The sequence below is a fragment of the Orbicella faveolata genome, unplaced genomic scaffold, assembly GCF_042242905.1.
Source record: "Orbicella faveolata isolate gen_17 unplaced genomic scaffold, um_ofav_v1 contig_47, whole genome shotgun sequence".
Classification (NCBI taxonomy): domain Eukaryota; kingdom Metazoa; phylum Cnidaria; class Anthozoa; order Scleractinia; family Merulinidae; genus Orbicella; species Orbicella faveolata.
In genome coordinates this window covers 24,713,861-24,727,546 of record NW_028301577.1, presented here as the reverse complement: position 1 = coordinate 24,727,546, position 13,686 = coordinate 24,713,861, and the positions used below count along the sequence as shown (strand labels likewise).

Below are 13,686 nucleotides of genomic sequence, written 5' to 3'. Positions count from 1 at the left end.
TTCTGTTAACCGTAAGGGAAATGAATTAACCGTTGGCCCTAAAAAAGCCAAAAATTAATATGAACCATTAGCCGTGAAAGTCACCCCCCCCCCCCCCCTCCCCCCCATTGAGACCCTCTTCACTCTCTTTTATCTTTTTGTTGGGGAAAATATAACACCGCCCCTTTAAAAGTTGGCGGCAAGACAATACCCTACCACAATGCTTTGCGCCATGTGTCCTGCAAGTGAGGCAACGTAAACATGGCGGACGATACGCGGGTAAGACACAGAATACAACTATAAAACTATTAATGTTGAAGATCCAGTTTATTGACGGGGCCTTTTTATGATATTTTCAGGTTATTTGCTGCAATCTTGCCATCGCCCTTCCGTTATTTTTCCTTGTTTACTACATGACAGCGGCAGTACTAAGTGGTGCTTTCAAGTAAGTCAATCTTATTTATGTCTGGTGTGATTTTGGCAGTTGCTATGTTAAGTTTATCATCAAAGTCAGCAGAGTAAAGTCTGTATGTTTTCTTTAAACATCGTATGTCAATATTAAGGCTCTATGACAATCGCTGTAATAGTTTATAGACTGATTCCTCAGTTATAAAGCAGCATGATTTCTATGGGGAGGTTCAGATGTCTAACAATATTTGTTTGTGAATGAATAGAATCAGTGATTTTGATGGCAAGACACCCTTCGATTTCAAAAACTGTTGCAGTATAGATGACAATCAGAATTTAGGTAAGTGGAAAAATATTCAATCGTGTGTTGAAAGAGCAGGATAGTGATCATGTTTCAAGTTCATGCCTTAAAATTTGGCTGGGAAAAAAATTGCAGACAAATGTATGGAAAATTAGAAAAATTAACTAAGCATCTTCTAGCCAGGCTACATCCTTCAAACTTGGTGAATACGATCTTCTACCTAGTATTTTAACATTTTGATTAACAAATTGTGTAAAATTCAATTTTGGAAAAAGTTATTTGCCATCGGATTCCCATACAAACACTGTAATTTCTGACTGCTTTGCCTACCTGTCAAGATGGTGTCAAAAACTGTGATAAGGTCTATTAGTGCGCACAACAGGGTTCTCCTCCCAGTATTCTGTAACAGAAATTGAAACTCAGAAGTGACTTTATAAGATATTGGTCTAGTTAGCTTATGTTGGACTATGATGTTATTAAGTTTATTCATAGAAAATAGCCAGGGTAAGGGTGTCATTGTCCCAGTGGCACACCCCCACCCTCAGATTAACAGAGTAGCCCCTCCCCAGAGTTAAACCAAAACTTTCACAGAATAGTTCGCAAATTAACTGGTTGAAAAACTGTCCTATCTTGTAGTTAGCTTGAACAATTTTATGTTACATTCATGTAGGTCTTGTATTTGCTTTCAGTAACCCTCGTTTCTCTGTTGCTGACGTACATCATTACTACAGCAATTTTTATAATCTTTTTGAGAAAAAGAGTCTGGGATTATGCCATAACAATAGGATTTGTTCATCTTTTACTGTCCTGTGCTGGTAAGAATGTTTAAAATTTAGATATACCTCTTACTAACCAAGTTCGAGGTCCTTACTGTAAGTTATAGACTGAGTTTTTTCCCCATTGATTTATGGCCAAAGCATGAAGCACATGGGCCATAAATTGAAGGGGGAAAATGAGGATCCGTTTGGTCAAGATGGCTGGATATCGGCCAAGTCCTTTTTTTGTGAGTTTGTGGACCTCAACTCCATCTTGATCTATAAACAGGCAAAAAAGAATGAAGCCAATGTCCAGCAATCTTGTCCGGAACAAGCCTGGTCAGTAAAGGATTTATTATATGGCTTTCAGGGAAATTTTCCTTGCGGGACACAGTGGGTAGTCCTGAGCAGTCAAGATAGCCCCATGTTGACTGCTCAGGTAGCCAATCATAGTGCAGGATTTGATTGATCTTGCCAACCCAAGGAGTCAGCCGTAAAATACAGAATTAGAGTATTGCTACATACAAAAGTCTTCTACTATTGCCTTTTGGTACGTGTAACCTCCAAAAAAACTAATGTTATGATTAGTGGCTAGCCTCTCTGACCAAGAGTCAGGAAAAGACTATGGAACTGCAGTATACTTTGGGTTTCAGCCAGGGAACCCTTCAGAGACTGATCTTGATCTGGAAATTGTTGATCATCCCACTCAAACTGGCATTTCCTTATTAGTTGTTAATTTTACAAGTGAATATGCGTGAAAAGATCATATATTTGAACTGCGGAGAAAGATATCAAGACATGATAGATCATTGCAGTTATACACACAACTTAAGCAGTTGTGAGATTAAAGCCTGAAAAAAAAGTCAGGCTTGAACAGGATTCAAACCCATGACCTCTGCGATACCGGTACAGTGCTCTTAAACAGTGACCAGCTCCCAGTTGGCTTGATAGCTCAGTTGCTAGAGCACTGCACCGGTATCGCAGAGGTCATGGGTTTGAAGCCCGTTCAGGCCTGACTTTTTTTCAGGCCTCAATCTCACAACTGCTTAAGTTGTGTGTATAACTGCAATGATCTTTCATGTCTTCAGTTGTTAATTTTGTTAATTGATATAATTATAAAATATATTATTGATTTCAGTTATGCAGTCCTTCCCGACAAATTGGCAATGGTGGATTGCCTTTTGTAAGTTTGCCAACACTGTTGTTTTCAAGATGTTTTAACTTTCTTTGATTTCATCAGAATTGAAATCAACCCTAGGCAATTAACTCAAAATGTACTCTTTTGTTTTTGTTTTTTTTTTTTTAAAGTATCATCTGTACTTTTCATGGCTGTGTTTGGAGAGTTGGTGATCCGATGCTGCAATATGAAAAATGGTGCTGCCAGTGTCAGTCCAGAAACAAATGTGATAACATGATAGTTTAAAAACAGTGCCATGGATGTGAGAAGATAATCTATTAATATCAAAAATTATCATTATTACTGCGCCTCTCAATAACATGCGTGCTATAAAATTCAAAGCTCAACCGACAAATGTGTTTTTCGCTACCATCAATCAAATGTTCGGCGGCTCCTCCAAGCTTCCCACTACTGCCGAGCACTGTTTCATTGTCTGGACTGTACTCAACGATTTGATTACGGCATGCTTGGCAGTAATCGGAAGCCGGGAGGAGCTGCTGAACATTTGATTGACGGTAGTGAAAAACGCATTTGTCAGTTGAGCTTTGAATTTAATAGTACGCATGTTATTGAAAGGTGCAGTAATAAATGAAAAATTATATGCTAGCTAACAAACTAGCTAAATATTTTTTAAAAGATGGAAAGCGCTTTATTTTCTGATAAGAGCAAAAGCTAATAATAATAATATTGTAAAGTTGTCTAATAACATGACAAGAACACTTTTAAAATATTCTCAGTGTATTTAGTTTATTAGGCTTACAGTAGAGGTTATGTTATATTGCCTGACAATGTAAATAAGATTCAGTTGTAAATAACTGTAAATAAACTAATAAAAGGAATTTAGAGTTGGTATGTAGTCAAACAATCTCAGATTACTATATTCTGATCACAAATAGGTTGCTACCAGAAAGTTGTGTCACTCTAGGATTTGGCATGGCTTAAATGCTTATGAGAAAGAAAAATATTATATGATAATATAAAGGTAAATCCCTTTTGTATTATTTTAGTCAGTGATATTTGACAATGCAATATGTTTTGCTTTTTCACTATTACTGACTAGTAATTAACAGTCATTTATAGCAAGGAGTTCGGAGAGCACTCAAGAGTTGCTCTTGGCAAGTTCATCATAACTCAGCAGTGCATAGCTAAAAGCATGAACCATTTAATAACATTGCCGGTGGAAATGTATATCAAAACTCACTCCAAAAAAATCTAAAACAACATCTATTGCAACATCACCATGTGATAAACAATAATTTTGGCACGGTGACTTGCTCCTGTTATCAGCTTGCACTATTGGATAATGGTGCATGTTTACATACACTGAACTTGGTTGTGTGGTTGTACTAGTTGTGTTATGAAATTAATTTGTATTTTTTAAAACTAAGGGCTTGAGAAATTTGCCTGTTTGATCATCTTAGCTGGGCTTTCAAAATGTTTTGGTTAGCATGTTTTGTCCAGTAAGCTGTACATAAGATTTCTCTTTTCCTTTTGTGAAGATCGGATACCAGAAAGATGACATGAACACATTTTTATAGTCTAAATAAGGCTTGGAAGACAGGATGAAAGTTAGCTCAAGGAAACTACTTATCATGTGTGGATGGAATTACAATGGACATGTAATGTCTGTAACATGACCACACATTATTCTTAGTGTGATAAAGTACAATGATTTGAATCAAAACCAATTTTGTGCTGTAATATTGTTTGGTGAATTAAGACTCCTTCGTGTAAATAGTAGCCGTAGATGTTCACTTTTTTTGACGGTATTATATTTTAGCTAGTCAAGGGTTTTTCTTCATCATGCCTCCTTGAGGTATGAAGAAGAGAGACCTGGGAAATTAGGCTGGAAACAAGGGTGTAGGGCAGATTTTGGTTATTTATTTTTTACAGACCAGCCTCTTTTTTAACAGTAATAAAAATGCTGGTATAGTGGGGCAGTTTTTTAGTCACTGGATATATATACAGAATTCTACAGTAACCAAGTTTCCAAGACCCTGATATTGTAACTTGCGGTGCATTTATAATAAAATCTTCGTTATCTTTCAGTTACGTAATATTAATGCCTGTGTTGTCCAATATATTGATTGTAGTAATCAGTATCTTTTTGTATTTCAATCTTCCATTCCTCTTGTCTGTCTAACACTGTTTGCCCTGTTGCACAGAGCTTTGACATGTCCCTTGTACTTGGAGAGCAACTGAATGCTATGCAGGTTATGACATAATCTTTTAATAGTCAGTTTTGTGTGTGTGAGCAATAGGATGGAGTTGACCATATAAACTATTGATAACAAGAAACAAGCATTGTTATGAGAATGATATGATTATCTAGAACCAGTATTAATAAATATTTGATGTCACTGTGGGATTTATTCCCATAACAAGAATCAAACTGAGTTCACACATTAGGAGTATCATGAAGATTGTTTTATTAGCAGCTGATTTGAATAATTCCAAAATATTTACATTAAAATGGCATTAACTGTACATGCATAAATTAACCATATTTCTTGAAAAAGTCATTTTGTTAAAATTATAGTCGAACGCTGTTGAGAAGACACATTTTGTATTGGTCTAAAATGAAAAGGAAAAAAAACATTTTGCTATGTGCAATTATAATTTGTATTAAGCATTGACAACTAGAACAACGAAAAAAACAGTTTACAAGTGATCATTCTTGGAAGTTTTCCTGGTTTGAAGAGTCCATCTCTATGCCAAAGTAGTTCACAAATTCTTGCATAAAATCACCATTTCAACACTTCTATAACAAACTTTTCTTCTGTTTATAAAAACTTTTACTAGTCAACAAGTGGTGATTGCACCCTCCTGCCGCTCAAAGGTGGTGTGTAGGTGGTGTTAGCCACATGAGGAGAGGTCACGGGCATGGGAGAACGGGTACCCTGCACCTCTGTAAAGGGAGCATTCTCCATTGTAGGAACACGAGATGAATGTTGAATGGTGTTGAACACTGTTCCTGTATTCATCATGCTATGCGGGACTTCCTTCATTTTCTGCCGCACTTCCATGCTTCTATTCTCCAAAGCCAGTGAATTGTTCTTGATTGCAAGGTCCTCATTGATCCTCTCCAGGTTGCTTCTCAAAGCCTGCAGTGCATTTTCTGCTTCTCGGAGCTTCTCATTTAGTGCCCTGATGGAGCCGCTGATTTCAGCCACTTCATGGCACATCTGATACTGAGGCTGGTCACGGCACAGTTCAACATTGGGTCGGTATGTTCTGTTTTCCAGACGTGTTTGTACAACCTGGAAATCAACGGCAACAAAAGTTTGAATGAAATAATGTATTGCATTTGGTATCTGGACCATCTGGAGTCTGATCCTGCTACTGGGCATGCATTTCCGGTAAACACAAAGTCATTGCAGATCCAGAAAAAAAAAAGAACATTCAAAACCATATAAAAACAATGACCCCAACCATTTGTCATGGAGAAAAACTTATTGATATTTGTGAAGCTAGGCTACTGAAAGCGAGCAAAGAAAACCCTGAAAAACTGCAACAGTAACTTACCATCATTGGTGCATTCTTAGCATCAATTGCCTCCTTGATTCCCTTAATGTCATTTTCTAAAGTTGAGATTTCCTCCATGGTCTAAGAGAAAAGAGATTAAGTGATTAACCATTGAGTTTTGACATGTCCAGTAGTTTGTAGGGTCCTACACACCTTGTACAATTTTTGTAACAAAGTGATTAGTTTCTATGAAACCGTTGTGGTTGTCTCTCTTATCTTTTTTGCATTTGAAATTTGGGATCTGAGGACTTTTTTGGGTTAGAAAGATTTTGGGAAGGACATATTGACATGCATAATAATATAATGATCAATATTTACATTTTTCTGCTGCCACTCCAGCTCTGACCTAGCCTGATTGGTCTCGTGAATTCTTTTGCGGAAGGAATACTCTGTGGCTTGCCTCTGAGCTTCAAGATCATTAGCTGTCTGCTTTAAGGTGGCAAAAATTGCCTCCCTGAGATGCTTGGATGCTTTCATCTCTGCCTCGGCACGTAGCTTGTTGTAGTTTGAAAAGGAATCCCAAGTCTCAGGAGTTACACTTCCCTTCACGGTGCGTGTGGGATTTACTTGAAAGCCAATGTTAGCTGAGTTGTTGTTCAGGCGATAGCATTCAGCGTCAAGCTCCAGGGTAGTGTGCTTGTCTGTTATATCAAGGTGTAGTTGATGGCGAGCCTCTTGCAAGAGACTGAAATGAGAGAAACATTCAGAATTCTTGTTACCTGGATATTTTTCACTTAATCATCGGCTTAATACCCCCAGGGGGTCATGGCTAAAAGTGAATTGCGAAGTGAAGTGTATTTTCCATTTGTGGAGTTTCTTTGCTTTCCAGTATTATTCCGAGTGATCCTTTTTTCCCTCAGACCTCCGTGATAGCCGCCTCAGTTTTGTACAGGGATTTTTTACTTTATAAGTAAATTCACTAATAATTATTATAATTTAAATGAATGAAATTCTAGACTTTCTTAAACTCACCATAATTGTTCAGAGGCTTCGTCAACTTTCTGCTGAAGAAGAGCTTTAGCTCCTTCAATCACTTCCACCTCCTATAACACAAAACATGAATTTTACATTAAGTTTATACATAAGCTTATTGAAAACACTGTATAATATGCTTATACTAATTAAGATTACACTGCAATATCAATGAAATACGAAATATATCTCAGCACAACCATGCATGCTAAATCGTATAATAACTTGTTTTCCCTTCCCCTTTCCAGAAGTTTTATATGACCTTATATCATTTTATCAGGTTTATTTTCTAGAATTGTTGGGGGGTTTCACCAGGAACTTTTAATTGATTACTTCATGTGCACATGTTTATGTCTAATTCACTCGAGAAAAACATCTGTTAGAAAAAGGTTTTTTAACCTTGTGAAGCTGGGCTTCGACTTCATCTCGTACAAGATCGATGCTTTGTCGATTTTCTCTTAACATAAGACATTCGAAGGTGATATCAAGCGGAACTTTCTTTGCTTCCAGGGCGCGTTCTGTTCGTTCTTTTTCCTGCTGCAATAAAGCAATCTCGGCATCTGTTTCGGCGAGACATCTCTCTAAATCCCTCTTCCAGTTGTCAATGTCATGTATTCTCTTTTCAAGCTTTGTGTTGCTGTCGTGTTGGGTCCAGCGAGTGTGGTTGTCTGTCTCGTTTCTCAGAAAGCGGCTTTCTTGTCGAACACGGTGCGAAGAATCTCTTTGGCGTTCTGCGTTTGTCCTTATAATCGTGTTTGAAGTGTGCCAATCTGACACTGCAAAGCGTGGAGGAATCTTAGGATCCGTCAAAGCCATATATGTTCCTTTTCAATAAAATTTCAGGCAAAGACTCTTTCCGCAAGGAAGACGTGGACTGAATGAGTTTACACAGTAACCATAGTACTCTTTACAGCTGGCGTTGTTTGTTCCCATAGCAACTGATAGAACTCGTATTGCGAAAGGACTGGGACTAGTAGTCCCCAGATTGTCACGGTTGTTATTTGGAACTTGGACGCCTTGTTGAAGGCAGACACCATCCATCATGGTTTTATATTTTGAAAGCAATGGTGAGTCGAATTATGTGTTGTAACTGGTTTCTGGGGAAAGCAAAACTATATTTAATTGCTGTTTGTTTTTTTCACCAGTTGTCTCGCCACCATCCATTATTTTCATGGGAGCAGATAAACACGAAAGTGAGTTAATTTTTTATTGTTGAAACTTTTTATCATCAGTCTCGATCGATCAAACATTCCGGCCATTTTAAAGGCCATATCACTCGTTTCTATACTATTAAGCGAAAGAAATATTTTGTCTCCATACAGATGAAGATTTAATTAAATGGGGCTTCCCAGAAGATGTTTGGTAAGAATTTTAATTAATACAGCTCATCGGCTAAACTACAGAATACAGGGCCACTTTTAACCATCTTAGGTTCTCTTTTGTTTTGCCTGTTTTACAAGTGAATTTTCTTGTTTTGCCGTTGAGCCACACAATGTGTAATTTATTTTGTAGGTTTCATGTTGACAAAATGTCATCAGCTCATGTTTATCTTAGATTACGAAAGGTAAGATACCGGATGTACTGTGAAAGTGTTATACCAAGAATTATATACCATCAAATATTTTTGCTCATACCTGATTGGTCTAAACATGTCACATGACTTTTTTTTCAAAACTGTGCATGTTGCAAAAAATATTTGAGGGATAATAAACACAACAGCTATGATTTGGAGAGAAAATTTTCTTCCGAGGATATTTGTCCTTGGACATTATCCGTTCCTCAAATCTCTCTATTCCTCGAGCTACACTCTCAGAGAAGTGTTCACGATAATGTCTGCAGACATTCATGCCAAATGAAAGCTATTGTTGATATAAGCCTGGCATGTGGGGATGTCTATCTTTTCATTCTTCAAATGTGTTAGTGATTTTCTGTTTTAATTCCAATAGGGTGAAACACTGGATGACATTCCCATGGCAGTGTTAACAGATTGTGCTCAGCTAGTAAAAGCTAATAGCATTCAAGGTAAACATCAACCTTAATTGTTCCCAGGGTCTCTCTTCCCCCTATCCCCTGGCCATTGATGTCTTTCTCATGGAAGTGCTGAAAGCCACTTATGTTCAAACAGTAATTTTATTAAATTAATATATTTTAGGTTGCAAGACTAACAATATTGCTGTCGTATACACCCTTTGGGAAAACTTAAAAAAGACCAGTGACATGGAGGTTGGCCAAGTGGGTTTTCACAGTAACAAAGAGGTAACTTATCTTTACTAAATTATCAGTGTCTTTATTCACTTTCTTGTTACTCTTAACTTTAGTCTGTAACTTTGAAGGTACGAACCATTCAAGTTGAAAAGAAAATCAGTGAGATAGTTAACAGACTGAACAAGACTAAAGAAGAAAAGGTTGTAAACTTAAGAGAGCTAAGAGAAGAGAGGGATCGACTGGAAAGAGAAGGAAACAAAAAGAAATTAAGAGAGCAGGTATGTTTGCTCAATAAATTATTATGCACTAAGGCTTTTTTTGCTGACAGTAATAAATTTCAAGTAATTTGTCCACTACAGGTTAAACACCTTAGTGGGGAGTGCCAGAGACTTTAGGATCGTTTTAAGTAACAATAATTATTCCATGAGCGTCCATTGAATATGAGGTAACAGATAGCCAACGAGGCATGTACTGCCAATTCGGCTATTACCATCTCATATATCCAACAAGCACGAGTGGAATTATTGTTTTATTAAAAACGCCCCCAAAATATTGAAAACGAAAATTATAAAATAAAAATAAAAAAGGCCCAAAAAATTATGCATGTAAGTTACAGTTACCATATTTGTAGTGAATTTTAATGAAATCCCTGCCTCCTTGGGAGGGGTATGGATATATTTCTGGAATAACACATTTGTAATTAAATTGGGTGAACATTTGATTAGGATCATTCTTAGCTTTGGCTGATGTTGCTGGAGAGTGTCAGTAGTATCTTATTGACAAACATTAGTTTTACTGTTTTTTATTCTTTTATATGTAACCAGAAACAAAGAGAAAAAGAGGAAGAAAAGAAAAGGAAAGAGGAAGCTGCACTGAGGTGAGAATGGAAGCTGTGTTTATATTAAAGTTATTTTTTATTTTTATTTTTATATTAAGTTTTGAAAATCCATGATACTGAGAGTAAGATAGTACTGGATTATTTAACTCAAAATATGTTTGCTGATGTACAAATAAGTGTCATGTATGAGCAATTTACTACATAAGTTGATAATATTCATTTTATTTTTTCAGGAGTTATGACTCATTAATGGTCTCACAAAATATGATGTCCAACAAGGTACACTGAACAATAATATTTAAATAGAATAATTCTATTTACTGACTGTTCTTTCCTGTGGAATCTGATGTAATTTCCCTCTACAACATGGGAAAAAAGACAAACATACCAAAATTATGTGAGTGAAATTAACAACCCCTAGGGGGATTATAGTCTTTATTAAAAGAGCAGAAACAGCATATGTGCAACTTTACAATCAAATTATGAACTAAGCTAAAAACCAATCATGTATTACAAAATTACAAACCTACAGAACCTGTTTAGAGGATTTATGGTAATATTGCTCTGAATGCAAAATTTAAAAGAATGGTAATTTACTAATCATATTAGTGATCAGTAAGTGGTTGTTATCAAAACTCACAAGAATTACTGTGTTTTTCTCTATTCAGGACAATGTGTCAGATGAAGATGATTTTATGTAAAGAGATTAAACACAAGCCTAGGTTGAAACCTTTCTTCTTTCTGGTAGCACATGAATACTAGGCCCTTTTTCTGCTGGAGACAGCCTCATGGCAGTAAAAAAAAACCTGTATGCCAGTATCATAATATTATGGGGCTGTTCAGATTAGGAAGTACCAGAATCTAATCTATGTGCAAATATTTATCACTAAATTCATTGTTAATAAAAGGATGTTGAAAAATGTTGAATAATATTATCTAATTTTTCCAATCTACAGATGGACAGGAACACAATCTAGGGGTACTCTCTATTTAGTCAAAAATTATTTTTGTTCAAAGGCTAGATAACACTACCGTATTCACTGGATAAATCGCTAACCAGTGGATAAGTGTTAACAACTCAAACCATGCTATCTGCTGGATAATGGATAACCTTATTCACCTTTCGAACAACCTGGGCCGGATGTAAATGGAAAATCCTTTTTCAGTTCACTGCACTGGAAAATTTGAAGTAAAAACTGTTCTTCTCTTTACCTCTTTCTAATCACTCAGTTCAATTTTTTCAGGAATCTTCCACTAAGGCAAACTGAAAAACCATCTACCATTTACTTCCAATGAACTCAAATTTCTGAAATTTTCCACAAAATGGAAAGTACCCCAGAACTTTGCTCCTTGAAGAAAAAACTGATTCACCCGCTCGGTCTCTGTTTGAATATTTCAAAATCAGGGCATCTTTACCCCGAAGTCAACAGTTACTATGCTTTCGCGTGTACGCATAACGCACCTATTTTCCTTTGATGGTGACGAAGTCACCGTCACCGTGAGGCTTCTTCTTTACCGGGGAAACCTGGGCACCAACCCAAGGGTTCGAGAGTTGATACTTGGCTAACACGTTTCGTTTTCTGTCGAGTCTTAACTGGATTTTGACACTCAAAAAAGCCTCTAAAGTGATCTCGTGGACGCCAATATTGAACAATGTATTGCTTACAGTGGCTGTTGCCTCTTCTGCTGATTCCACGCCCGGCGAACTTGTTTTTATTGCACAACCATTCCATGTTCATGACACTGTATTTGGCGAGCTTTTTCTTAGAAAGACGCCCTTGTACAATTTGTACGATAGTTTTCATTGCTGCTGTTATTCTCATATGCTACAGTGGAATTGGAAACTGCTTGTTCCTCCTGGAGTGTAGCACGTAGCGAAAAGAAAGCCACATACGAGGATTTCGTGCAAAGCGTCTCATTCCAAGATCACAGGCCAAGGAATAGATGATAGCTTAACTACTACCTCGCTACAAAGACCACGGCGATTTATGGATCAGCGACGTGCGAGGTAGAATGAACACTTTCTTTGTGGAGAATTATTATTACGAGAGTCCTTTTTATGTCATCTTCGTTTCACTTTGCTTTAGCAGACTTCAATACGAGACTACAGAATGAAGGCAATGCAATGGTGGTTTCACCTCGACAGTGGTTTCACTTCAGAGGTTACTGTCGTTTTAATCTCAATTCTGTCAGTGGAATCGAATTACAGTTTTCGTGTAACTTTGACACATTTTCCGTAGAAGAAACCAAGCAGCTATTCTTACTTACGTTGTTATACAACTATTCGCTTTTCGCGTTTGTATCCGTGATGGAGTTCACGACTTCACTGCGAGTCGAATTACGTTGGATAAATAGAGTCAACATAGAGTAAGTCTGTACCGGCTGCGAGCAGAGTCTCGTTCGATCAAGATCGAAGGAGACTCTGCTCGCAGGGTTAGTAAGTCTGTAACATTCGGTTCACTTCATGGTATTGTTATTCATCTCTCTAGTATTGCCAAATTTTGTAATGCAAGTGAACTATACAAGGGAAAGAAGCCAGTGGACAGGAGTCACGAGAACAAGACTTATCGGAAACTAATTGACTCCTAGTACATTTTTCGTAGTTACTAAGTTCAGAACTATAAAAGAATTTTACGTTGTGGCTTGATCTCAGATGAGTGTCTCTCGTGTAACTTTCCGACTTACTTTACAGGAGTTCTCTTGCTTTCTGTAAAATGTGTAGTTTGTTAATTTTGTTCAAGACTAAACTAATTTCTAGATTGATCTATGGTTTCTTCAACTGTGAAATAATGGTAGAAATAATGAGTTTATTTTCACCTGTGGGTGTGTTTTAGAATATGTAAATTATGTGTGAATGTATTTCTCAGTTGGTTATGACCCTAACTAGAAAAGTCCTTTAATAGTGGTAGGTGATCTATGGAAAACTTTTTTTTTTTTCAAAAATTATAGTTTGTTAAGCCTTATAGGAATACGTACACAACATTTGACTTAAAAATTAACTTGTCTGATCCTTATTGCTGAGACCCATTTGTCACAGCCACACAGGTGTAGAGTTTTGAGAAAGATTTACATGTAAATTATTATTACAAGCAAGAAACAAAGAAACATCTGAATCCAAGGAGTTGACTTGTGCATGTTATCTAATATCATGAGGATCTAGGTAACAAACACTTACCACAGTTTAATTTAAATCCACAATTAGCCAAATGGCACCCTTATTTGCTGTCCTGATTTCCTGTAATATCAAGCCATTGACCTGTTATCACCAGGTTTTTGGCCACATTTGGGGTACAACTTTCTTGACTGTATACTTTGGTAGCATATCAAGCTTGTTTGATATTGGCTGGGCTTCATCCTGCTAAAATATGAACCATGGCTTGTGCAAATGTGCTTGAAATGCCTCTTAAGTGTACCACCCCACCCCCTCTCTAAGAGGTGCCAAGCAAAGCCAACCAAAAAGGTAGAATTGTTATATGTATAAAAAAGATATTTCCAGTTCATTACACACACACACACACACACACAC

The 13,686-nt window shown here is 36.9% G+C and overlaps 3 protein-coding genes across 4 annotated transcripts; 2 read left to right on the top strand and 1 right to left on the bottom strand.

Annotated features, from left to right (window-relative positions):
- Positions 1-210: 210 nt before the first annotated feature.
- Positions 211-4,668, top strand: LOC110052188 (putative transmembrane protein 244). The gene is made up of 6 exons (XM_020758315.2): positions 211-258; positions 339-424; positions 654-727; positions 1,378-1,503; positions 2,582-2,626; positions 2,752-4,668. Exons 1-6 carry the CDS (start codon positions 241-243, stop codon positions 2,856-2,858), a joined length of 456 nt encoding a protein of 151 aa, XP_020613974.1. The 5' UTR covers positions 211-240; the 3' UTR covers positions 2,859-4,668.
- A 364-nt stretch (positions 4,669-5,032) lies between these two features.
- On the bottom strand, positions 5,033-8,035 carry LOC110051797 (tektin-2-like). Its single transcript, XM_020757863.2, has 5 exons — positions 7,517-8,035; positions 7,118-7,188; positions 6,464-6,830; positions 6,146-6,226; positions 5,033-5,880 (listed from the first exon to the last, which is right to left on the bottom strand). Exons 1-5 carry the CDS (start codon positions 7,931-7,933, stop codon positions 5,419-5,421), a joined length of 1,398 nt encoding a protein of 465 aa, XP_020613522.2. The 5' UTR covers positions 7,934-8,035; the 3' UTR covers positions 5,033-5,418.
- A 70-nt stretch (positions 8,036-8,105) lies between these two features.
- LOC110051798 (coiled-coil domain-containing protein 25-like) lies at positions 8,106-13,681 on the top strand. 2 transcript variants are annotated; one of them, XM_020757866.2, is made up of 10 exons: positions 8,106-8,184; positions 8,263-8,310; positions 8,440-8,479; positions 8,630-8,681; positions 9,064-9,139; positions 9,270-9,373; positions 9,451-9,600; positions 10,147-10,199; positions 10,394-10,439; positions 10,829-13,681. In XM_020757866.2, exons 1-10 carry the CDS (start codon positions 8,160-8,162, stop codon positions 10,859-10,861), a joined length of 627 nt encoding a protein of 208 aa, XP_020613525.1. In that variant the 5' UTR covers positions 8,106-8,159; the 3' UTR covers positions 10,862-13,681. The 2 variants fall into 2 exon arrangements, with proteins under 2 accessions (XP_020613525.1, XP_020613524.1); XM_020757865.2 differs by having other exon boundaries at positions 9,436-9,600.
- Positions 13,682-13,686: the final 5 nt, after the last annotated feature.